Raw genomic sequence first — 26,540 nt, forward strand, 5'->3', positions numbered from 1 at the left:
ATGTCTCCTATAAGTGTACGATGTTACCTGCCATTGTCTTACCTTAAAGGTCTGAGAACAGGATATTCACCGCTGAGTCATTAAATACATTGGTCAGTAGAAGGTGGTGGGGTAGGTCAGTGACACGATTTACTGGTTCAATTAATTACGGGAAAGCGGGGCGTACCTACTACAACAAAGTAGAAAAAAATACAGTTTATTTTATGAAAGAGCGTACTATGATCTTATGCTGATTGAAGTTTTAGTGAGTACGAGCCTAATTACTCTACAGAGACATTGCGATGTATCTTCAGTACAGAAATAAATTAATTACTGGCAGCCTGCCAATACACTCTGATAGTTAATAGTAATTTCATTTCAGCAGTCGCCAACGTCCATACCATGTTGAAAATACCGGTTCTCGTCCGATCACCGAAGTTAAGCAACATCGGGCGCGGTTAGTACTTGGATGGGTGACCGCCTGGGAATACCGCGTGACGTTGGCTTTTTAATTATTTCCCTTTTTCTTTAATTCCTGTTTCCTAGGGTTTTATTGAGATGAATTAATTTAAATATCAAGAAGTACGTACACTTGCGACCTTCAAATATTTTTACCGTCATGTTGAAAAGGAAATCATGCCACAGCGGTCAAAGGTAAACTATTACACTTAATACTTACAGTGAGACCTACCTTTATACATATAATTTAATTCACCATAATGATTCGTAGAAAAAAAACACGATTCCAAAAAACAAATATTAATTTAATCAACAGGTACACATTTATATCCTACTCTCACAAGGTTCACTGGACATGGGTCAGCTTGTATGGCAGCCTCTGAAGGTAGAGGTTGGGTGACGATATCTCCCGTGTCACCATCGCCATCACTGGTAGAGTGGCACGTAGTCACGCTGACACTCATTACACAGAATAGAACTGTGATGAAATAGAACCTCATTGTGTAAACTTTGAGCTGTTGACCGCACTTCGTGGTGTACAAGTATAGACTGTACGTTTTGTACCGTCTTTATGTTTCAAGGTCAGGCAAATACTAGCTTGATCATACGTTTTTGTTTGCATTACCGACGTGTGTTTTTTGTTCTAAGTGGATCTTGTTTTGGCACAAAAAATGATACAATCCAATGCCAATATAGTAAAAACTCATATGTTTGATTATGAAGATAGAATAGTTTTATCCCACCAAAAACATTAAATGTAAAAAAAGCCAATCCTCTACGCAATTCCTCCACCGTAAAAAGTTTTGAGATCGCATAGAAGCCAATTTAAGCCTGTTCTACTTTATTTGTAATAATAAATCAATATTTTGTGACTATATCAATAGTTTCGTTCACTTTACAATAATATTGACTTGGCCATGAGCACAATAAACTACAAATATAATACAGCATATCTTGGAGAGGTGAAAGTCAAACATGAAGTTTAATATCACAGAATTAAATACTTTTAGTTTATTCAATTGTTACTAAATTACCGACAGTCAGTATCATCCAACATCAATGAACTGCACATGTACTATGGCGCATGTTTAGTGCATGGTGATCTCAAATTCCAACAAGTCCATAATCAGTCCAATCGTAAAATCATGTCCATATAGAATTTATCAATTCAATGGTATTTACACATTCTTACAAGGAGCGACTTTTAACTTGTGCTCATGGCCAAGACAGTATTATTGTAATGTGAACAAAACTATTGATATAGTCACAAAATATTGATTTATTATTACAAATAAAGTAGAACAGGCTTAAATTGGCTTCTATGCGATCTCAAAACTTTTTACGGTGGAGGAATTGCGTAGAGGATTGGCTTTTTTTACATTTAATGTTTTTGGTGGGATCTAATTTATTTTTTGTAGGTCTCTTTCTTCTCTAAGTATAGGTATAACAAATTAAATTAACTGACATGCAACTAACTCAATATATAACAAACTAAATATGTACACCTAAAGTAGCACGTAAACAATATTTTTTTTTACCTAAAAAAATTCGAAATTGTCGAATTTTTTAATCGAATATCTTTTAGAATAAAAGAGATTTATTTCAGAGGTAGATGACGCTATCACATGAAATTATTTGATTTTTTTTTTTTTTTTTTTTTTTTTTTGGTATGGCATCTCGCAGTTCAGCCTAGGAGGCCGTGTACTGCTTAACCGGACTTTTCCCTGTGGATGCCTAGATTTTAAGGCCTCCAGCCAGGGGCGTAAAACAACTTATAAACTAAGCGACTGCGCTAAGGGTACCCCCTGTGGGGTCGGACCTCGGCTTAGGGCGTCGCTGGGGAGGCAGCAAAGGGACAGGCTGGATCATATGATCATTATTATTGAATGGGGAATTTAAAGCTACTGGCTCAGCTCGCGGGCTGGCTCGATGAGCAAGGGTCGGGAGGACAGAGATCGGGACGTCGCGGCGGACCTCGGCGGCGAGGTTTGTACGAACGCGGTTTGTGTTTGTGTAGGGTACTAGTGAGTTTACTACTCTCTTGGAGGACAGTTATCTCATCGTCAGGTTCTAGAAGGGCATGCCTAGGGCGGCGAATCCTACTGATGCGGGAGGGAGTGTAATTACTGGCTGACACGATAAGTGAGTTATCGTGTTTCTCAGCGCGTTCGAAGTACCGTATGGCGGCACGCTTCATATACTGGCGGATGGTGGGGATTTTTAAGTCGAGATGAAGAATCTCATTTCGAACATAATAGGGAGCTCCTGTGATTTTCCGTAAAGCACGGTTTTGAAGGGCCTGCATTCTGTGAAGGCGGCGATGGCTTGCCTGTGCGAACACAGGGCAAGCATACGTCATGACGGGGCGTATGCACGATACGTAGAGGCGTAACTTGCATTTAAGAGATAATTTGCTCTTTGAATTGAGCAAGAAGTGCAATCTGCCGTACACAAAGGCTGCTCTAGAGCGCACCTTACTTATGTGCTCGGCGAATGAGAGGCGCTGGTCTAAGATTACACCTAGATATTTGGCATGCTCCTTCCAAGGAATTGGCCTACCAAACATGGTGACTGACGGGGGCGCGGGAGGAAGCCTACGGCGAGGGCTCGAAAAGAGTATGGCCTGGCTTTTGTCGGGGTGGAGTTCGATTCTCCATAGCCTAGTCCAGACACCTAGGGTGTTGCAATAGGCTTGGAGATGTCTCACTATGGCGGCTGGGCTGCGGCCTGAGCAGTAGATTGCCGTGTCGTCGGCGAATAGGGCTAATTGAACATGCTTGTTCTTAGGAATATCGCTAGTGTATAGCGTGAAGAGGATGGGGGAGAGTACCGAGCCTTGTGGGACGCCAGCTTTTATAGGGTGGGCCGAAGAAAGAGTGCCGTCAATGCGATAGCGAAAGGTGCGATTCGACAAAAAGTCTCGTAAGATGACGACGAGACGGTCTGGGACACCGAGTTGGTAAAGCTTGTAAATCAAGCCTTTGTGCCAGACTTTGTCGAATGCCTTTGCTATATCGAAGAGAATCGTACCGGTGAGTTGGCCACGTTGGAATCCGTGGCTCACACCTTCCACGATGCGGTGGACTTGTTGGACACAAGAGTGATGGGTTCGAAAACCAAACTGTTCTAATGGAATAAGACTCTTTGCTTCGACGTAATCTTTGAGACGCTTATAGATAAGTATCTCGTAGATCTTGCCGAACACATTGAGTAAACTGATAGGGCGATAGCTGGACGGGTCTGATTTTGGTTTACCGGGTTTGGGAATACCGATTACGGTTGCCTCTTTCCATGCCTGTGGGAACAGGTTATGGGTCATGGCGCAATTGAAGATCGCGGTCATGAGCATTACGAGGGAAGCGGGTAGGATTTTGAAAACTTTATTGGTTATTCTATCTGGGCCCGGAGCTTTACGGGGTTTGAGACGTTTGATGATCTCTGCCACTTCGTCTGGAGTGACGGGAGGCAAGGGATCGTCGGGGTCTTCTTGCGGTGGTAGGGAGGATCTGCGCTCGACCTCGGCTTCGACCTTTAGTAGGTGAGCCGGGTCGACCGGTTGGGTACTAGGCGAGCATTGAGCCTCGAGGCTGTCGGCCAGACATTCCGCTTTTTCATGGTCCTCGAAGGCGAGGGAATTGTCGGGGCGTTTGATCGGCGGGGTGGAAGCTACTTCATCGGATTTGAGTTTCCTTTGAAGCTGCCAGAAGGCTTGATGAGTCGGCTCGAGTTCGCTCAGCGTCTTGTCCCAGCGCGTTTGACGCATCTCAGCAAGGCGTTCCTTTACAGCACGCTGTAAGTTACGCATGTGAGACTTGTTAGCGTCGCAGGGAAAAGTACTGTAGGCACGGACAGCCGCGTTCTTCTCGGTCACCAGAGCACGCACGTCATCCGGGAGCTTGAAGCGATGAAAGCTCGTCGCTTCAACTCTACGTGAACACTTGTCCACGGTGGATTGTACGTGCTCGGTGAACGAGCCGATCGCGCCCGTCATGTCAGCGACTGAGTTGATTTCATCGGGAATTGATTCTAACTGGGCGGAGGAGGATTTTAAGCTTTCGCTTAGCATTCTCCAGTCCGTGACAATCTGGGTGGGAGGAGGGCGATCCGGGTCGAGTGGGCCTGAGCGCGAGGCTAGTTCCACAAGAACCGGTCTGTGGTCGGAGGTGAGCTCGTGTAGTACCTCGATCGAATGTAAACGTAAGTTTACGTTCTTGAGGAGCGCTACATCGAGAACGTCGGGAAGGTGGTCGACTATATTAGGAAAGTGAGTGGGATGCATCGGAGCGATGACATCGAAGTTGAGGGATTCACACTGATTGAATAGCAACCTGCCTCTTGGAGAAGTAGTGTTGCTATTCCAGGCGGGATGTTTGGCGTTTAGATCGCCTGCTATTATTACAGAGTCGCTCAGGCCTAGTAAGGCTCTGAGATCGTTCGTGAAAAGGATCGGGTCGTAGGACTGAAAGGATGAGGACGTGGGAGGGCAGTAGGCCGATACGAGAGTGATCGACTGGTGCTGGGACATGGCTAGTCGACAGATTGAGGCTTCAATGCAGCTTAAGTCGGGGGGAGTGATCTCTACACAATGTAGCGATCTTTTATAATAGATAAGCGTGCCGCCTTTGTGGCGTGTGATCCTGTCATTTCTAATTAACTTATAGTTAGCTATATTAGGGCCGCGTACACGCGGCTTTAGGAAGGTCTCTTGTACGAGAAGAATGTCTATCTTATGGGATTGTAGGAAGGCGGAAATCTCGTCGCGTTGGCCGAGAATACCGTTGGCATTATAATAGCCAAGCCTAAGGGAATGGGGTTTAATTTTGGATGTATTATCCATTTCTATTTCCTAAAGTGAGGCAGGTTTTGAACTGCCTGGGCGACGTCTGAATACTCCTGCATAACGGAGTAGAGTTTGATAAGGTCGCCATTGCTGGCGACTATCTTCCTCGAAAGTTGTTGAGCTCTGTCGCTCGTGAATACACTGAACGTGCTCAGTATAACGTTCATAGAACTGAGCGCTGATACTGGGCTAGAAGAGGGCGCGATCGCTTGCGCTTGCGCGGGCTTGGCGGCTATAGGAGCCGCGGAGGGCGCGGAGGGCGCGGAGGGAAGGACGGGAGGGACGCGAGGTAAGCTCGCGGGCGCCGCGGTGGGATTATTCACCGGGGCGGGAGTTGGCTGGTGCTGAGTTGGCCTCGGGGTTGGAAAGGCTCTCTGATGGTTGAGAGGGTTCCATGGGGAGGGCCGTTGTGGGCTGAGACGCTCGGGAAGTTGAGCGGTAGGTAGCCTCGCTGATGGGCTTTCCCTTAGCTGGCGGGCGTTTGCACGCTTGGCCAGCTTGGGAGACGTTTTTGGGGCCTTTGGGCAGCCGCGGTAGTTGGCGGGATGACCTGAGGCGCCGCAGAGTACACAGCTCGGAGGCTCGGTGCACAGAGTGCGGTCCTTGGGTCGCGGGCAGTCGGAGGTGCCGTGTTGGCCTAGGCATTTCACGCACCTAGGCTGGGCGAAACAGTTGCGCTGTGAGTGACCCCACAGTTGGCAACGGTGGCATTGGGATACAATGCCAGATCTATTTGGCTTCTCGATTGAGATGCCGGTTAAATTACATACCGATTTGATGTTAAAAATCGGGTGGATTTTAGAAGGACACGGCTCGCATACTACGAGCACCATGTCGAAGGCGTGGCCGCTGCGGGCGCGGTGCATCCTATGGACTTGCGTCGCAGGGATGTTTTGTGACTTAAGGTCACTTAAAATGTCATCCGAAGGGATTTCCTTCGGAATACGGGTAATGACGACCCGGAGAGGTTTTTCCTCGGGGAGGGAGTATGTGTGGAACGAAATGTTCCTCGCTCTTAGCGCTTTAGTTATCTCCCTATAGTCGTCTGACGTAGGGAGGACGATTTTTATACCGTTGCCGGTATTGGAGGCCGATCTGTAGTTGATCTTACGATCAACACACAGCTTGGACACTTCGGTCCATTTTGCCTTGTCCTGTAAGTATACAGGCGGCGGAGGTTTGTTTTTTGGTGCGCTTTTGGGCTTAGCGGCACCTTGGGAGGAAGCGACCTGCGAGGTCGAGGGTGACGGGGCGGGGGATGCTGTAGACACAGCGGGCGGGCTAGGGAGAGGAGATGCGACAAGGGCGATGGTCTTGCGCGCCTTGTCGTTGTTTTTGTTCTTTTTCCTCTTACCTCCCTGTACGACGGTGAAGTCGTCGTCGGAGGAAGAGGAGTCAGAGGGCTCGGAGGGTTGAGCATCCTCTGGGACGGGTGAGGCAGAGCGGGAGGACGAGGTGTCCATGCATTCGGCGTCGACGTTTGACGCAGGTGCACTCGCCTGAGTTATTTCCATTGTCTGTGAGACAATGGGATTAGGAACAATGGTCGAGTGCAGCTGGGCATCGACCATTGTATTGGGGATTACCGTTTCCGCTAATGCGGCGGTTTTCCCCGAAGAGACGATTATAGGCTCAACAATGGGGCGCGACACAGCTGCGCCGGCCTCCTTTGTTGAGCCGTTATCGGTGATAATACAATAGCGCGCTAGGCGCGGGTCCTTGATATCAAGGTTGTTGATCATGTCGCCATATTTGGCGACAATGTCTTGGTCCTTGAGGAGGACCTCGAAGAAGAATTTATAGACTTCGGTAGTCATTTTCCCGTGAGGGAAGAGGGCTACCGAGCTAAAAGAGATGGGGGCCTAATTATAAAAACCTAAGACCTATTTCCTATCTCCCCGGGTGGATGGGCCCGGGGATGTGTAACCCTCCCTGCCGGGTATAGGCAGGGAGGTGAGTACCTATTGGTGAGCCCTAAGCTTGTAAACCGTTCGCCAGTCTTATTGTGCGAACGGGCCCTAGCCAGTCTAGTGCGAAGGGTATAGAGATACCCAACCGACACCAGGTGTGTAGCTGTGAAAGCAAACCAGATGCAAGGCACGACTAGGAGATCCCCCAAGGCCGAAATCCGAGCTCCCGTCCAATTGACTGCCTTGCCCTGAAGGGGTTCGGCGGGTGTGATTGGGTCAACACCCTCTCGGCTTCGTTGGCACCGTATGGTTTCAACCGAGAACCACGAAACTGTGGCTTTTACCCAGAAGGGGTCAAGTGAATTTACTTGACACAAACGTTTTAGAAACAGGATAATCGTCCGCCGCTTTGAAAAAAGCAGCTTTGGATTGATATATTTGTAGTCGGCAGAGCGACTACGGTGAGCGTTACGTCGGGCGTAACAAAGACAAAAGTCGTAAACGGGCGAGCGCAGAGCGACACGTCCGTACACGACGAGAGTCAGAAGCGGAGTTGTGAAATTATTTGATTTTTTTAAGTACTACTTATACTAAGCTATGTAACGAAACCATAGCGCGATTTAGACCAGGACAACGCCATCTATCGAGCGAGCATGCAGTGTTTATCGCACTGCATTAATATGAAAGATTTTATCATTATTCATTTCATTTAAACCTAGCTTTTTTATTCATATGTTGTATATTTAATACATAATAACAATATACCACTACGTAACAATAAAACAAATAGTAACATTTTGTACATAAATAAATAACAAAGTTATCAATGCAGTCAAAATTCATACACAATGTTCTTGAAAAACCGCAAATATAAATTTGTTTCCTATTTTTTTATTAAGTTTTAAGGTTTTTATAATTTTCCCTTTATATGTAGCTAATAACCTATCTTGGTGCCAAATTTGAAGGTTATAAGTTTGCTAGAAGTACCTTAGACTTTTGATGATCGGTCAGTGAGTCAGTGACAAAATGGTGTAACTTTGATCGCTCATAACTCGTAAACTATTTATTCAAATGTCTTGTAATCTTGAGACTGAGCTTGTTCTAATACTTACTCTTGGTCATCGAAAACCTAAACTCCTGGCTTTGTTCACATGGAAGATACAGGGGGCTGAAATAGCCGCGAAACGCTTCGAGAAAAGATGGTACGGCCGTGCCCGCTTTGCTCGAGTTTTGGCTGGGGCACTGCCGTGCCCTCAGATCATATGGAAAACTGCAGAACATAGGGACCTAGTGTAGTTTAAATAATGTGCCTGAAGTACTGATAATATTGCTGTTTAGTTGTGAGGTAAAGGAAAATTAGGCACCTACTCAGTTATTCGTACACACATACAAACAAAATTAATATTAGTGATTTATTACATTTAATGGCTTTATTTCTGGACGGCTTATTATATGCCAAACTACAAAAACGTTTAAATAAAATTGTTCACATAATTTACCACCATGTTCCTAAATAAATATTGCACAGTGAATGATTTTAATGAATGAAGTTATTATTTCGGTAACTACTTATGTGACGAAGTATTTTCAGTACTCCGTTTTTTTAGTACTTACCTACATAATCAAAACCGGGTTATAAAATAGCACAAAAGTAAGTAAATAGACATTCACAAAGGAAACTTAACCACAGTTCACAAATAAAACCACAAAAGCGCAGTATTTAAATTATATTCGTGAATTACTTATCAGGAACAATACATTTATTGCCTACTCTTCTTCCTGACGGACAGTGGTCACCTGATATTCCTGTATACCCCGTAGAATCAATGATGTTCCCTGTTCCAAACGGTTTCTGTGGCCACCCTGGTTTTCCGGGGTTGCTCGGATACGCCGACCTGATATCTATCAATGGTTCTTCATCATCATAATTATGTGGATGTATTTCTTGACCGTATTCGTTCACTTCGTAAACCCTCACTTTCTGGATCCAAACTTCTAAACCACTAGGAAACCTCACGTATCGAGAGCTTGTGAGCTCGATCACAACACAGAGAAATATCACAGATAGGTATTTCATCTTGAATATATTTTGTATCACTGAGATTTTTATCCTTAAAACAGCCTTTATATTTTATGGTCTCAAAACACACACATTCACAATGTTTTTGAGATTTAAGGAAAAAGCGTATAGTGGATACGTTTGATTAGTCAGAGTGGTTTCGAATAAATTAATGTGCATTCTTAAGAGATAAAATTTTACTTTCTCAATACGGCCATTTATAGTGTAATTTATTGACATGCCATATATTTATATTCCTAAAGATACCTGTTATGGTTTTTAGGTTGTTTTATTAGCTGCAGATATATATGCATAGAGATAGCAAATAAATACGAACTCTTTTTATTTAGTCTAACTTAATAATTTAAATCAGCCATAGGTACTACGAACATCCTCATTTGTTAATTTCTTATCTGGAAGCCATTCACCTTTAAGAAAGCCGACGCCTTCCTTCCCCCTTTCACCGATTTTGCATTTTTGTTTTTATTATTTTCTGTAACTGGTACTTTTTCTACCATGTCCTGGTGGGTCAACCAGGAAAACAAACCGCATAGCCCAGTGTAGCCAATACTTTATGTTGATTATCTTTTGAGTTTATCTCTGCTGATGCATACATATTTTTCATTAAAGAGAAGATTCAAGGTATTTGGAATTTTGAATTTTGTTTCTCATTTATTTACGTTTATTGTTGTGGAATGCAAATTTTGCCGTGCCCACCTTAAAAAAAGGTTGGTCGTAGACGCGTTTTTGTTCATAAATCACCAGCACCTGTTAAACCGGTATGGGAATCTTCGTTTACGACCTCTCAGATGTCATGGTTACTACTACAATCATATTTGGTCGTTGGCCTTGTCTAGCAGGCATATAGCACGACTCTGTGCACGGAGTCGCGGGTTTGATTATCGAGCCAGGTCGTTTTGTTGGATTAAGAAATTTGCACACGGCAGATTCTGCAAGTTGGTGATTTCCTTAAATGGGAACAGCCACCATGGCTAACAATCGGCCGGGAAGGCATTTATTAATACATTGTTAAGTTTTAATTGATTAATTTAAAGCTATCGTAACTAATAAGCCTCATTAACTGTTGGTAGACTGTTGGGCGCGCAGCATCATGACATCACCGGAACGGTGGGTGATCTTTGAAAGGATCATTTGGGGGCCCCTGAGCGTATTCGTTATATGTTTTTTTTTGCATTCGAACATATTGGTTTTTGTTATTAAAATTCTAACACTTTTTTGTTTTTTTTACTCACGGCCGTGGGGTCATTGGTTTATTTAACGTCTACACAAAAAATATATCTTTTATATTTTTTTTTCTGCGTTCGTCTACCTGTTGTAATATTTTTTAGATTATTATTTTGTGACAAGGAAACTGAAATCAAAACGTCTCGCCAAAAGATGGGCAGACCAGTTGTTAAAGGTTACCAGTTTTTTAAATAATAATGCAAGAAGTCACCATAATTTGAATAAGCTAGCTACGTATTATTGCAAATATGTGTATTTTTTCTGTAGATCACGTAAAATGCCAGAATCTGCAGGATTGATAATCGTTCAAGTAACCATCACCATTTCAAATAATTCTCATTTTATTGAACGTGATGTAACTAACTATAAAGTCATCTCAAATGACAATAGTTTTACATTCAATGTCAAAGGATCACCTTTAATCGATTGATGTATTCTTTGGTCAATGTTAAACAATAAATTTAAAGATATAGCTGTCTAAATATATGATGGATCCATGTCCTTTTACGAGCTTAGTGCGCGTCATGCAAATTATTTGCCAACTGTGTTAGAAACGTACATATAGCTTACCTATGTGAAGGTTACGCCTTGACAAAACTAACTATAAAAAATAAATAATAAAAATAATTGTATGTCAGGCAAATTTCTTGCCAATATTCATTTATTACCAAATTCACTTTTTCTCGTCTTTTGGACACCAGTGGTCCTTCCACTTGTTCAAGTCGATGCCCGGAATCTCTTTACACGACACCGGTTTGTTCCTGGAAATGAGCATTGTATTTAGTAACGAAATTGAAGAAAAATTCCCAATATAGAACTCTAGCACCAGCTGATCTTTAATGGCTTTCACACAAGTGGATTTTGTCACGCGTATAGGCACGGCTTTTTTGAAGAGCGGCTGAAAAAAATTCGCGGATTTCAAGGTGTCCGTTTAAAAAAGTTGCTGTCATTGTTTGCTGTCACGTGTAAGCTTACGTTGCCGAGCAGAAAATCCGCTAGTGTGATAAAGTTGTTAGTGTAAAAGGACCAAATTATTTACTTATGCTCCAAGCATGTTTCTTAGACCCTTCAGATAAATGGATAGCTTGTACATTTACTAGTAAATAAATAGGGTAGGTGTAGGCAATATGTTTAAAAGGTCGGTATCGGTATCTACCGCACGTACGCCATAGTAAATATTTTACGTCCGATCGCCTGGATATTAGTTTCCCACGAAATGTTTTGAGAAGGTTACTTTATCTTGCTTTTGTTTTATCCTCCTTTTTTTCGATTTATAGGACTTTAGGTCAACCCGTTTGGAGTGGTTAAGTTACTAGCTGAACTTATGGCAACCTGTAGTAATGAAACTACAATTTTTAAACGTTGCCCTTACCAAGGTCCTTGTCTGAAGAAAGCAGCAGGCTGTATATGTTTGACGTCATCTCCGCTGTCACACAGCACACGGGCTATGCTCGTCTTCCGCACTTCTGTCAATTGAGCTGAAAGCGAGAACGCTTATGATATCAGTTATGTTTGCAGCAGATTAATTCTGACCAACAGTAAATTACATTTCTGAACTCGAATACCGACCCATAATTTTTTGTGGTTTCTAACACCAAGACTTCTTTTAATCTCAGAAGAAACTGTCTACATGAGAGAAATTGACAATAAATGTTAGAATATTATCTTAACACTCACGGATCGTCAGAGCAGCGGGGAAGTCTCCGTGCTCGAAGAAGAACTTGTCAGAGCGTCTCCACAGCAGCAGGTTGTGCACCATGATGCAGTAGAGCGTCGGCCCGATCCATGTGCCCGGCATCAGCCTCTCCGAGTAGATCGCCACCATCAGTTCCACGTCATCTATGTCGTCGTAGATGCGCCGGAGCATCTCGACTTTCTGGAAGGTTCCATTAAATTCGTGATAAAGTAAGACTTTATTCTCTTAAGCTAGGTCATGGAAGTAATAGTTTTCTCTACAAAAAATAAAAGTCATGCTGCATACCCATGCACCTTAAACCTTAAAGCACTGGGTAAGGGTTTACCCAGTGCTTTAAGGTTTATACTTACATCTTTATCAATAGTATCATGGAAGTCCTCCCAATGCTTGGCAGGCTTCATGCCGCAGATCTTCCTGTAGTGATTGTACGGCGGCAGACCGGCGTCACGGCCTCTCATTATGTCAGTAGCTGGGAGGTCGTTCACTAGTTGTACATCGCCAAAGTATCTTTCTGCTAGCTGGAATGCAGCAAAATACAGAGGCATCTAAAGAAACTGGGTTTGAGGACTATGATAATGTAAAACACATTTGCTAATGTGGCAATCTCTGAAAGAGGCAGTTTGCAATAGTTAGGAACCTCAAGTTGAAGTCATTTGTCTAATTATGTTCTAACATTTGATTAGCTCCTGAAGTTGAGTGCCCTTCAGAAAAAAGACAATTTTGAAATGCTAGTCATGTTTTTACGTATAAGCAAATGTTGCTTCACTCCTAAAAGTCAGTGAAATTCATATCTGACAAAGCGAACTATTGTGCAACTAAACAACTGGTAGATAGATATTAGATAATTACATCGGGAGCCATGACGTAATCGAACTCGTCGGAGGGTTGGATGTAGGAGCCCTGCGTGAGGTCGGCCTCAGTGTTGTTGATGGCAAGGATGCCGCTCCTCAACTCATCATCAGGCGTGGGCCTACTGCCAAGGTACTTGCCATTCCTGTAAAGACTGAACAGCAAGATGATCAATTGATATGTGCTCTGAAAGATTGGAAATAAGTAGCAACTATGTTTAACCGCGGAAAAAAGGATTGGGTTGTTAACAGGATTTTTCTACGGGTAAAGAGGATGGCTGGAGAAACTTACTCCAATTTGCCCGGTTGAATATTGTGAAACCACCGGAAGCCGATGATATACTCTCGGATTACGCCAGGCTCGTAGTGAGGGTCAAAGTCGTTTACGTAGCCATCTGTCTCGTATATAAGACCTTCCGCTAGGGCATTTTTGCGACCTGAAGTCATAAGTTATAAATTATGCACGGTTCTGGGCTTTCGACTTAAGCAAACAATTGTATTGTATTGTAACAATTGTAGCTCTTACCAAGGAATTCCACAATCAGTTCATAATAGAAGATATACTGGTACTGTGCGATGTTGATCTGGCGAGCAGTTTGGAACAGCTTCTCATCATCCCAGCAGGGGTTGACCTTGGCTAAACCACGAGCTATTCGATTGTGCTCTCTAAAGAACCACATGGCAGTCAAGTAGATACTGGAGAGTAAATTGGTTTGGAAATCATCACCTGAAAGAATAGTCAACGAATATAGTTTATTGATAAAAAATAATACAATGCACATATAATGTATCGTGTACCAACCAAAATTGTAGCAGCTGATTTCAGGAGGTCGGTTGTTGGTGCAGAATACGCTATTGCCTTGTGGCACCTCTCGATTGCCTTCCATCCTGAATGCCAGTTCTCCACCTTGATTTGATCTGATCATCTTAATCCTCGCGTCCGTGTATCCATACACGACTGAGAGATCCAGTAAGGGAGTTACAACGGAGTACTGAGAAATAAATCTCTTCTTTAAGTGGCCCAAAGATGCATTGTCTAATAAGCAGTGATTTCTTGCCGTTTTTGATTAGGTATGATAGCATTTAAGTACCCAATGTCTAGGAGGCAAATCAAGGAAGTAAATGGCTGATTATTAATTGATATTTTTTTTTTTAATATGGAAGTCCACTTACTCTTTCAGCCGGCAACGAATTGGGTAAACAACCAATATCCTGGTAGGTGATAATCCTGGTGAGGTTAAGACACCTGACTCGGGCGATTCGAAGGTAGGGGTCGTCGCCTGGCACGGGGATGGGGATGCAAAGGGGATTGACGCGATTGGGGGTGTTGCCGAGACAGCAGTCACTTACTCGGGAATACCGATCTGAGGTACAATTGGAATTATTTTTAATGAGAAAGACAATATCGTTCTCTCAGACCAAACCTGATTGTTTAAATCGAAACTTACTCAGGTAAAAAAGATCCACGTTGTCAGCTGCCGAAGTGACTAAGACATGAGTAGCTAACGCGGAGAACTCAGGATTAGTGAACGTTCCATCCGCGATCAGTGACGTACGCAGGTACCGAGCTGATGGTAGCTCAAACCCATCTCTCGCTGGCCTCAAAGTGTTACCTGGTGATACTTAGAATATTTAACAAGGTAGTAGAACCACAGTTGGAATTAGGTTTTTTGAGACTGGGGCCATGTTGGCCAGGCGTAAGGGCGGTATTTTATTGCCAAAAGGTAAGCAAAATGAGAATGGGTGACCGCAGCCATAAATTGAATTCAAGGCAGTAAAATCTGGGTGTCTTAAGAATTAAGCACCTTTGACATAGTAAGTAACTTGTGTATCTTGATACTAACTGCTTCTCACATACCTGGTCCAAAACGCGCTGGTAGGAGTCGTGGCAATGGAGACATACCGGCTCCCCGGGAGGGATGCTTGGGGTTGGTGCACGTCCCGTCCACTCGCCTCCCCTCGTCTTTGCGACATGGCCGCACAAGTATTGTGCATAGGCTACATGGACAAGTTATGGTATATTAATTTCAGCTTAAGCGATATTTCAAAATTATGACATACCAGCTTCATATCCTTTTTAAGCAACACAATATTTCAGTAAACAAGACTTTTGGATCCGTATCATTTTAAATATCAATTTTCGCAAAGGTGTCCGTATTTTGCATTGGAGTTATGGTTACGTAGTATCAAGATCACATCTTGGTGCTAATGAATAATGACAATAAAACGGGTTTTGATTATTCTTATTTACTCACCTCGTCCCATTAACAACTCCTGCCAGATAACCGCTTCGTTTATCAGTGACAGGCTTCCCGAAGTACGCGTCATACAGCACTGGCATTTCTTGAGCTAACGCAGAACCCAACACTACGAAGAAAAATAACGCTATTTTCCAATCCATTTTTTCTATCAATATATATATAATTTGAGTAACATTTGTTTTGGAATTTTGATTTGTAGTTACGTTTTTTTTTTTGTTTGAACTGTGGTTTTGATCTCGTAAGATAGAAAAACGACCGAAAATTCCCAGTGTGAAAAATCAAGTAGTATTTATATGATTCGTTTAATGATTATCAAATGGTTGCCTTGTAGTTTTAGAACAAAGTAATTATTTTTTAGCACTGTAATGGGCGCGTTTAAATGATTAACCCCAAAAAAGTGTTAGATAATGAGGAATAACTATGAATTATTTATAGTGTTTAGAATTAAGAGGTAAATTCAAAGATGTTGTGAATCAATTATTTAAATATCACGTGCAATGTGCAACAGATGCATTTAACATCATGCATCGCAGCTGTTAATATTAGCTCAAATCTATGTACACAGTTTTACTAGTATCCCGTTCCCTCGTCTATTGAGTAAGTGCATACCTACAATAAAAATATCCTACATTATTTAATCCTGTATATTCATTCATCAATTATATTATGTTGTACATGATTTACTCTATAAGCGCTTCATATCAATGTAACTCTTTAGCTATTTTGTTACTGGCTGTACCGTACCTCGTAGGAAAGAAAGTCGGTTAATATTATAAGTAATAGCCATTGCGTTGGATTGTACTAAACATGAATACCTTTAGCCTAAATGCATACAGCAGACTGAGCAGTCGGCCGACTGTTGCCCACTGGTTGGAAAAACATTTTTTTTTCAGTCATGCGTAAAAGTTTTTAGTCCATCTCATCCTCCGAGCCTTTTTCCCAATCATGTTGGGGTCGGCTTCCAGTCTAACCGGATTCAGCTGAGTACCAGTGCTTTACAAGAAGCGACTGCCTATCTGACCTCCTCAACCCAGTTACCCGGGCAACCCGATACACCTTGGTTAGACTGGTGTCGGACTTACTGGCTTCTGACTACCCGTAACGACTGCCAAGGATGTTCAACGACAGCCGGGACCTACAGTTTAACGTGCCATCCGAAACACAGCCAATGTTATCTAAGATATACTTAGAAAGTACATACAGACTTAGAAAAGTTGCATTGGTACTTGCCTGACCTGGGATCGAACCCGCGCCCTCATACTTGAGAGATTGGTCCTTTACCCACTAGGCCACCACGACTTATGTTAGTTTTTAGTCCATCTGATACCGGGTAAATACTTCATCGTTGTTACCAATGTACTTCCATTGATCTTTATACTGATTTATGAGCCCAAACCAACTATCGGCCGACTTAAAGTTGATAGACCACGGAATTACTTAGGAATCGTAATATGTACTTTAACTATACTACTTTGTTCTGCTGTTACAAAATTCCTACATTTTTGCCGATGCGTGATCCTTCTAAAGCGTGTATTGAGTAGTTCGTGCAAGTATCTATGTAGAACAAAAAGCGGTTTAACGATCTGATTAATCGATTGTAAACGTTTAATCATGATAATTGCAGCAAAGAGTTACCTACCTATCATGTTACTGTTATAAATGCCTCTACTTAAAGTTCACTTGATTAAGGAATTTTAATTGCACTCGTAAATCTAGTGTAATTTAAAAACAATAATCTGGAAAAAAATTACTGATTTTCAAAAGTTTTATTATCCACTGGCACCCATTTGAACATTATTTATTTATGTATTTAATGCTTCTGCACATTTTGTACAAGGGCGGACTTAACGCCTTAGGCGTTTTCTACCAGTCTACCTTTGGGTGGTGGAGAAATAGCCGTGGTAGGTGCAAAATCATTGTAACGACAATGTATTTATTTTTAATGATGGCCAATATGAGATATAATAATAGGGACAGATTCCTGATTCAGCCGAATTAATTGCCAGTATTTATTTAATTACAAGACAATCACTTTTTCTTGTCCTTTGGACACCAGGGGTCCTTCCACTTGTTCAAGTTGATTCCTGGAATTTCCTTACACGAGACCGGTTTGTTCCTGAAAATAAGTGTTAAAATAAATAACTATTGGAACTCCGTGAAAGTCCAAATTATATGGAACAATGTATGTACCGTAAATGACCACTAAACCTCACATCATTATGTGGGCACGTTTCCAGGGTACAGTGATGTTGAGGCATACTTCGACGCCTTATCAATTATATGTTTTTATTTTGTATATAATATTTTTTTAAAGTTAAGTAGTGTAAAAATTTGATTGAAAATAAAAACATTATTATATTGCAGTTAGGTAGTTTGAGGTTGCCTTACCAATGTCCTTGTCTGAAGAAAGCAGCAGGCTGTATATGCGTAATGCTATCTCCGCTGTCACACAGCACACGGGCTATGCTCGTCTTCCGCACTGCATTGAGTTGAGCTGAAACACGAGGTTTATCATCATCATCAACATCTAAGCCCTATAGGATTTCCCTCACTGAGCCACTTCGTTAGTGGCCGTAGCCTAACAGTTAAGCATATGATGCTTGAAGAAACAGAAGAATATTTGAATTACTTATATTTACTCTTCTTATTATATATAGTTCCTCTTTACTTGGAAACCTGGTTCCTGCACTTTGACACAACTAATTAAATAATTGATACCAATATTTTCTTCACTATCATTTTTACCACTCTTTTACGTCTAAAGTTGGTGACATCACCCTGGAGGCGATTGAAAAGGATGACGTAAAACGTGTGTTAGTACTTACGAATGGTCAGAGCAGCGGGGAAGTCTCCGTGCTCGAAGAAGAACTTGTCAGAGCGTCTCCACAGCAGCAGGTTGTGCACCATGATGCAGTAGAGCGACGGCCCGACCCACGTGCCTGGCATCAGCTTCTCCGCGTAGATCGCCACCATCAGTTCCATGTCATCTATTTCCTCATAGATACGCCGCAGCACCTCGACTTTCTGGAATGTTCGATAAGGTTTGAAAATTAGATAAGGTTCACCAAACAAACATCATGCCAGTTATTTATAAAAATATTTTTTTTTATTTGGATTGCATTTTAAGCACGTCAATTGCTAAGAATTGCATTGTTATGTCCTTAGACATTTATAATGCAGTATACTATGACCTCATACCTTCATTCAACTTCCATTTCGTAAGTCATTGATCTACTTCTCTCCACATGGCTACTTACATCTTTATCTATAGCGTCATGGAAGTCCTCCCAATGCTTGGCAGGCTTCATGCCGCAGATCTTCCTGTAGTGATTGTACGGCGGCAGACCGGCGTCACGGCCTCGCATCATGTCAGTAGCTGGTAGATCGTTCGCCGTCTGCACCTCACCAAAGTACCGTTCTGCTAGCTGTAGAAAATAAAATACAACGAGTTTTTGAGAATGCTGAAATCTCCTAGGGAGACGTATCGCGATATTTAAATTAACGAAAAGCTATTGTTGCTTTCCGGTAAGTGCATCACAGGAAATGGAACAAAACAATGAAGGGATAATTACATCAGGAGCTATGACGTAATCGAAGTCATCAGAGGGTTGGATCAAGGAGCCCTGTGTGAGGTCCGCCTCAGTGTTGTTGACGGAGAGGATGCCACTCCTCAGTGAATCATCTGGTGCGGGTCTTCTGCCGCGGTACTTGCTGTTCCTGTACAAGCTGATTGACAAAGAGATTACTTAGTGTGGTTTTGCCGATAATACATTGGATAATATATTTAACAAACAAAATATTGAACTCACTCAAATTGCCCCGGCTGGAAATTATGGAACCATCGGGCACCGAGGATATACTCTCGGATGACACCAGGCTCGTAGTGAGGATCAAAATCGTTCACGTAGCCAGCTGTGTCATAAACGATGCCTTCTGCTAGAGCATTCTTGCGACCTGCAGAAGCAAAATACATCATGTTCACTCCGATTTTGTTGTTGTTTGATAAAAAAGGTTTGTAATTTCGTTCATTTTTCGCTCTTACCGAGGAGTTCCACAATCAGTTCATAATAGAAGATATACTGGTATTGTGCGATGTTGATCTGGCGTGCCGTTTGGAACAGCTTTTCATCATCCCAGCAGGAGTTGACCTTGGCTAAACCACGAGCTATTCGATTGTGCTCTCTAAAGAACCACATGGCAGTCAAGTAGATACCCGGGAGTAGATTGGATTGGAAATCATCACCTGAAAAACCAGGCAGTCAATCAAGTTCGTTATTTCATCAAGGTGTGTGGCTGTGGGGTTTGTGTACTAACCAAAATTGTAGCAAACGACTTCGCCTTGCAGCGGCTGGTTGTTAAGACAGTTTACGCTTTGACCCTGAGGCACCTCTCGATCCCCTTCCATCCTGAATGCCAGTTCACCTCCTTGATTAGATCTGATCATCCTACTCCTCGCTTCTGTGTTCCCATACACGAGTGACAGATCCAGCAGGGGAGTTACTACGGAGTACTAAGAAATGTTTGTGTTAGTAGAGGGATCCTTCAAGAGGTATATTGAGGGAAGTAAATGAGATAATTGAGTCACCAGATCGCAATTAATCAAGAATAAATCACTTACTCTTTCAGCCGACAAAGAATTGGGAAGACACCCAAGGTCCTGGTAGTTGATGATCCTGGTGAGGTTAAGACACCTGATCTGCGGTATTCGGAGGTAAGGGTCGTCGCCTGGCACGGGGATGGGGATGCACGAGGGGTTGACGCGATTGGGGGTGTTGCCGACACAGCAGTCACTTAATGGGAAGTACCTGGCTGTAAGACAATTTTAAATGATTGAATCGAGTCCAAAAGTTTTCCTTAGACAGGTTTAATAAACAATTTTAGTCTTAATGCATCTAATTTAATGACGACACAAGAAGATTATAGAAATCATGCCAATATACTTACTCAAGTAGAAAAGATCTACGTTATCAGCAGCCGACGCGACAAAGAAATGTGTAGCCAATGTGGAGAACTCATGATTAGTGAGTGTTCCGTCCGCAAGCAGCGAAGTACGTATGAGTCGAGTTGATGGTAGCTCTGAGCCGTCACTCGCTGGCCTTAAGGTGTTACCTGGCGATATCGCGGATAGCGGATATAGTAGCGGATGTTAAAAGCTTCAAAATCATGAGTTTTTGAAAAGGACTTGCTTTTCAAAAACTCAGGGGGCCCTAATTGTTAATGCCATTTATTAGGGGTATCTGCAACATACCGGGTCCATACTGCGCTGGTAGAAGACGCGGCAATGGGGTCATGCTGGCTCCCCGGGAGGGGTGCTTGGGGTTGGTGCACGTGCCGTCCACTCGCCGTCCCTCCTCCTTACGACATGGTAGCACTAGTACTGTGCATACGCTGTATGAACAGTTTGATATCAAACATCTTTGCACATTTGCCTGCCTTAGATACAATTCATACGACAAGATATTTTGTCCTTTGCAAAACTTACGTCGTCCCGTTGGCAACTCCTGCCAGGTAGCCGCTGCGTTTCTCACTGATAGGCTTCCCAAAGTACGCGTCATACAACACTGCTTCTTGTGCCAACACAGATCCTAATGTCACAAAGAAAAATAACGCTATTTTCCACTCCATGTTTTGTTGCTTTTAGTATTGCAACATCTGTTTAGACAGAAAAAACTATGATGAGAACAACCCAGTTTTCTTAGCTACTTGAAAATAGAAGAATACTCGTCTTTTGTTTCGATCGTGTTAAAAACGACCGAAAATTCAGATGTGAAAAAGCGAGCACTGTATATATAGGAGTCGCTAAACTAAAATCGGTTGCCTTGTGGATCTAGAGCAAAATAATTATATTTTGAGATCTGTAATAAGCGTTATAAATAATTAACCCCAAATAAGTGTTCAATAATGAGTAATAGCTATAAATTATTATTGCCCCCGTCAGAACATAAGCATTATAGGTTCGTGAAGCTGCTAAGATTAAATGATTTTAGTAGAACATGCAATGTACAAATTACTTAACATCATGCACATAGGTACATAGATACTTAGGTTTTCAAAATTATTACTGTTGTTTCGTATGGACACACATTTTAGAATAACATTATTTGCGTAAATAACTTTTTTGTCGACTGTATTGCTTTAGGTAGGTATTGGATGACCTTTCTAGAATTTCTTATCTACAGATACTCCCTAATCTGATCTTCGTGTTCTTACTGGCATAACGTTACCGGTAGTTTTCTCTGCATTATTATTTTTAAAGACACGAATGAACTCATCATGAAAAGATTGTTACCCATCCTTGGACTGACCGCGCCGAGTATTGCTTAACCTGAATATGATCGATGGGCTCCCGTAGAATGCCATTAAACAAGAAAATGCAAATAGGAATTCAAGATAATCACAGCATGTAATTTCCTGTTTAAAGATCATAAATTCGGAATTTTAATTGCACTCATAAATCAATAAAGTAATTAAAAAATATGTTGGGGCCTTATTTATATCAACTTAACACGATTACTGCTATAAATCACCGAAGTTATGTATATTTTTTGTAGTTTCAGTAATTAATACAAACAGGCAACCGCGTTCCGCAGCGGTTGGTGGTGACGCGCATGTCTCGTTTCAACTTCTATGGAATTTGTTTAAATCTGTCTCAAGAAAAACGTGAGGAGAAGTGCTGCGGCACCCGAGTTTTGTAACATGCGAACATTATTTTTTACCACACGATTCATTTGTTAATGCATGTACCTATAATTCATTTTGTAAGACTAAGAATAATCCGTAGTCTTAGTCCCGGAAAGACTGTTTTACGTATTTCCTTTCTCTATTAACTTTCTCTATTTCTATCAATATCTTCAATACTTCTCAACATATTCCCATACAGTTTTACCTGCTTGCTGGTTTTCCTGAGAAATAACCGTGATACTACAGGAAGCGAGAAACCGTATTTTCTTGCCGCGTTGTAGAATAGGATTATTTATTTATTATGTCGATATTGCTTCAGTCGATATTTTTATTTTTATTCTAGACCTAGGTTAGATATTTAGAGCAATTATAATTTCCTGTGATATTTAATCAACGATGAACAGTTAGCGAGATATTATCTGAGGGCACGGCAGTGCCCCAGCCAAGACTCGAGCAAAGCGGGCACGGCCGTACCATCTTTTCTCGAAGCGTTTCGCGGCTATTTCAGCCCCCTGTATCTTCCATGTGAACAAAGCTAGGAGTTTAGGTTTTCGATGACCAAGAGTAAGTATTAGAACAAGCTCAGTCTCAAAATTACAAGACATTTGAATAAATAGTTTACGAGTTATGAGCGATCAAAGTTACACCATTTTGTCACTGACTCACTGACCGATCATCAAAAGTCTAAGGTACTTCTAGCAAACTTAGAACCTTCAAATTTGGCACCAAGATAGGTTATTAGCTACATATAAAGGGAAAATTATAAAAACCCTAAAACTTAATAAAAAAATAGGAAACAAATTTATATTTGCGGTTTTTCAAGAACATTGTGTATGAATTTTGACTGCATTGATAACTTTGTTATTTATTTATGTACAAAATGTTACTATTTGTTTTATTGTTACGTAGTGGTATATTGTTATTATGTATTAAATATACAACATATGAATAAAAAAGCTAGGTTCAAATGAAATGAATAATGATAAAATCTTTCATATTAATGCAGTGCGATAAACACTGCATGCTCGCTCGATAGATGGCGTTGTCTTGGTCTAAATCGCGCTATGGTTTCGTTACATAGCTTAGTATAAGTAGTACTTAAAAAAAAATCAAATAATTTAATGTGATAGCGTCATCTACCTCTGAAAGAAATCCCTTTTATTCTAAAAGATATTCGATTCAAAAATTCGACAATCTCGAAATTTTTTAGGTTAAAAAAAATATTGTTTACGTGCTACTTTAGGTGTACATATTTAGTTTGTTATATATTTAGTTAGTTGCATGTAAGTTAATTTAATTTGTTATATACTTAGAGAAGAAAAAGACCTACAAAAAATAAATTAGATCCCACCAAAAACATTAAATGTAAAAAAAAGCCAATCCTCTACGCAATTCCTCCACCGTAAAAAGTTTTGAGATCGCATAGAAGCCAAGTCCTGTTCTACTTTATTTGTAATAATAAATCAATATTTTGTGACTATATCAATAGTTTTGTTCACATTACAATAATACAGTCTTGGCCATGAGCACAAGTTAAAAGTCGCTCCTTGTGATAATGTGTAAATACCATTGAATTGATAAATTCTATATGGACATGATTTTACGATTGGACTGATTGGAATTTGAGATCACCATGGACTAAACATGCGCCATAGTACATGTGCAGTTCATTGTGTTGGATGATACTGACTGTCGGTCATTTAGTAACAATTGAATAAACTAAAAGTAATTAATTCTGTGATATTAAACTTCATGTTTGACTTTCACCTCTCCAAGATATGCTGTATTATATTTGTAGTTTATTGTGCTCATGGCCAAGTCAATATTATTGTAAAGTGAACGAAACTATTGATATAGTCACAAAATATTGATTTATTATTACAAATAAAGTAGAACAGGACTTGGCTTCTATGCGATCTCAAAACTTTTTACGGTGGAGGAATTGCGTAGAGGATTGGCTTTTTTTTTACATTTAATGTTTTTGGTGGGATTGTTTTTATATTGAAGAGGATTTTGTTCAATACCCACGAAAATTCGAGGGTTTAGTCAAAAACCTGTTGGATTTGCTAAGTGATAAGTCTAAACAAAAACCAATCGAGATAATGTTGTATTTTCCTGTACACCCCTCCGTCCCACTTTTTATTTGCATTTCAAAGTTTAGGCACATGTACGTGGTATGTATTAATCTGTATTTTTCTGGTATTTTTCGACTCACTCAGCAAAGTCTTTTGATGTCAAATGATGAAATCTTATTCTTATCGAGTGAGCTGCAGGTTTTAATCACCTAACAAGCTCTATAGTGTCAGAGACCACACAAATAAATTAAAAATATACATATTTTCCTTGAAGAATTGACCAAAGATAATAAAGCATACATTTCTCAAGAATTCACGAGCTTTCATGTATGTGTCGTCATCGAAAAGGGATATTTGTCAGTTCCGCGTGACGCAATATCCGGGGCTTCCGACCTCATATGAATATGTCTGAGGTGAACATCGCCAGATAGAAATCAAAACGATGTTTGCATTGCCTAGACTAGAAATGGCTAGGAATATAAATCTTTGAGTTCGTTCTCTTTGCCTTGGGAAAAACTGGATCATTTTATTAGTTATCCTAGAAATACTTCAATAAAAGCCTCTCAAGTGCGGGTTGACATAAATTGCCGTAAGGTAACATTAGCATTTTCCGTCATCATCAGCCTATAGCAGTCCACTGCTGGACATATGCCTCTCCAAGTGCACGCCACTGAGATCGATTTTCGGCTGCTCGCATCCAGCCGCTTTGAGGACGAGGTGAATAGGAGAATTCAGTTGGGTTGGGCTGCATTTGGGAAGCTACGTCGAGTCCTAACATCGTCGATCCCACAGTGCCTAAAGACAAAAGTCTTCAATCAGTGCGTCCTACCTGTCATGACTTACGGAGCCGAAACGTGGACACTGACGGTACGGCTGGTCCACAAGTTTAAAGTCGCTCAGCGGGCTATGGAAAGAGCTATGCTTGGCATTTCTCTGAGGGATCGCATCAGAAATGAGGTAATCCGTCAGAGAACCAAAGTCATCGACATAGCCCACCGAATCAGCAAGCTGAAGTGGCAGTGGGCTGGCCATATTAGCCGAAGAACCGATAACCGTTGGGGTAAACGAGTTCTAGAGTGGAGACCACGCCTCGGCAAACGTAGTGTAGGACGTCCTCAGGCACGGTGGAGTGATGACTTGTGCAAGACGGCTGGCAGGAGCTGGATGCGAGCATTTTCCGTACCATATACAAACTTAACTTTAACTCGACTCCCCTTATATGTAACTTTTCATTTACTGATGTGTATTCCTTAAATATTCACTACTGACTCTAAAACAGAATTAGAAAGGAAATAAAAACTATTTCTGCGATGCAAAGTGCCGAATTCTATGTTAATTGTCTATTTGTCGTGTCATCGCACGGTTGCGTCGGTCGGAACTCCCGGATCGCGTCACTCCGCACGGTTTGAATCCGATTTGTGACGTCAGCCGCACTGACAGAAATGTTCGCTGGAAACGACAGAATACGACGAAATATTTACGCAAGTTTAGTTTTTCTTCAGATGAGTTTTAGAGTTCTGAAAAGGTGGATAATGTATGAAGTTGGTTTAAGTTTCTTCTTCTCTTATCTGAACGTGGAAAGGTAGTTCCCTCGGGACGCTATTTAATACAAGGGCCACTAGCCAGCTAGCCAGCTAGTGGAAAATATTAGAGTAAGGAAGATAACTATGTATTTTCCAGTTATGAGGTATTCAGACACCATATATAATGACTTTCCTTATTTTACCCCAAATCAAAGAATTACTTATATTAATTTATTTAAACCAATTTTATACCTCATTTCTTTCTATATGCGTTCCAATTTCACTATGGTTTTTCAGGTGGCAAAATGGAACAAAATGGAAATCTCATGCTACAGGAAATATTTGACTGGCAAATAATAATTGCGGCAGGAAGGTTGGTTACCTTCACAACAATGAGTGTTTCCCACACTCCGACCGTACAATTTGTGAAGTTAAGTGGTCCAATCCGTGCCGATATTTTGTATGTACGAACGAAATACGGTGTTTTACTTATTGGGGAAATATGAAATGATATTCACGGTATTCAATTGAAAGTACGGAAATTTATTTTTATTTAGTACCTAATAGGTATAATGGGAAGGAATCAACTGCAATTTATTAAGTGATCATAATTGGGTTATGTATGGTGCATATTTGTTTTTATGTGCATATACCAAGTACTGTGTTTGTCCAAAGTTACTAACACTCAGTGGCCACTTAGTGTTTTCTAATATGACGTGGGTACTTTGTTGTGGTCCAACATTACCATGTCCAATATTAAGAATACAACATTTCCTACAATCTTCGGCAATCGTAACAATTATCGTTTAGCGCAACGCTTATTATGCCTGTAACAACAATTCTGTTTGACAGTCCGATCCTCAAATGCACGGGGCCGTAGAGAATTGAACTAACTGGAGACGCCATAGCAGTGCCATGCGAGTATGAGCTCCGTTTTCGTACTTTTAACACAAAAACGGGGCTC

The 26,540-nt window shown here is 41.3% G+C and overlaps 2 protein-coding genes and 1 non-coding gene across 3 annotated transcripts; 1 reads left to right on the forward strand and 2 right to left on the reverse strand.

Moving 5' to 3' along the window:
* Window positions 1–366: 366 nt before the first annotated feature.
* On the forward strand, window positions 367–485 carry LOC124635619. The gene has a single exon (XR_006985040.1). It is a non-coding gene; the product is annotated as a 5S ribosomal RNA (ribosomal RNA).
* Window positions 486–11,165: 10,680 nt separating this feature from the next.
* LOC124629634 (peroxidase-like) lies at window positions 11,166–15,437 on the reverse strand. Its single transcript, XM_047163128.1, has 12 exons — window positions 15,292–15,437; window positions 14,895–15,034; window positions 14,485–14,649; window positions 14,210–14,400; window positions 13,839–14,028; window positions 13,563–13,763; window positions 13,329–13,473; window positions 13,038–13,191; window positions 12,539–12,706; window positions 12,170–12,368; window positions 11,865–11,970; window positions 11,166–11,253 (listed from the first exon to the last, which is right to left on the reverse strand). Exons 1-12 carry the CDS (start codon window positions 15,435–15,437, stop codon window positions 11,166–11,168), a joined length of 1,893 nt encoding a protein of 630 aa, XP_047019084.1.
* Window positions 15,438–17,325: 1,888 nt separating this feature from the next.
* Window positions 17,326–20,922, reverse strand: LOC124629640 (peroxidase-like). Its single transcript, XM_047163137.1, has 12 exons — window positions 20,780–20,922; window positions 20,546–20,685; window positions 20,242–20,406; window positions 19,916–20,106; window positions 19,612–19,807; window positions 19,340–19,540; window positions 19,107–19,251; window positions 18,870–19,023; window positions 18,555–18,722; window positions 18,123–18,321; window positions 17,686–17,791; window positions 17,326–17,413 (listed from the first exon to the last, which is right to left on the reverse strand). The coding sequence occupies exons 1-12, from the start codon at window positions 20,920–20,922 to the stop codon at window positions 17,326–17,328; spliced, it is 1,896 nt and encodes a 631-aa protein (XP_047019093.1).
* Window positions 20,923–26,540: the final 5,618 nt, after the last annotated feature.

The sequence above is a fragment of the Helicoverpa zea genome, chromosome 1 (genome assembly GCF_022581195.2).
Source record: "Helicoverpa zea isolate HzStark_Cry1AcR chromosome 1, ilHelZeax1.1, whole genome shotgun sequence".
NCBI lineage: Eukaryota > Metazoa > Arthropoda > Insecta > Lepidoptera > Noctuidae > Helicoverpa > Helicoverpa zea.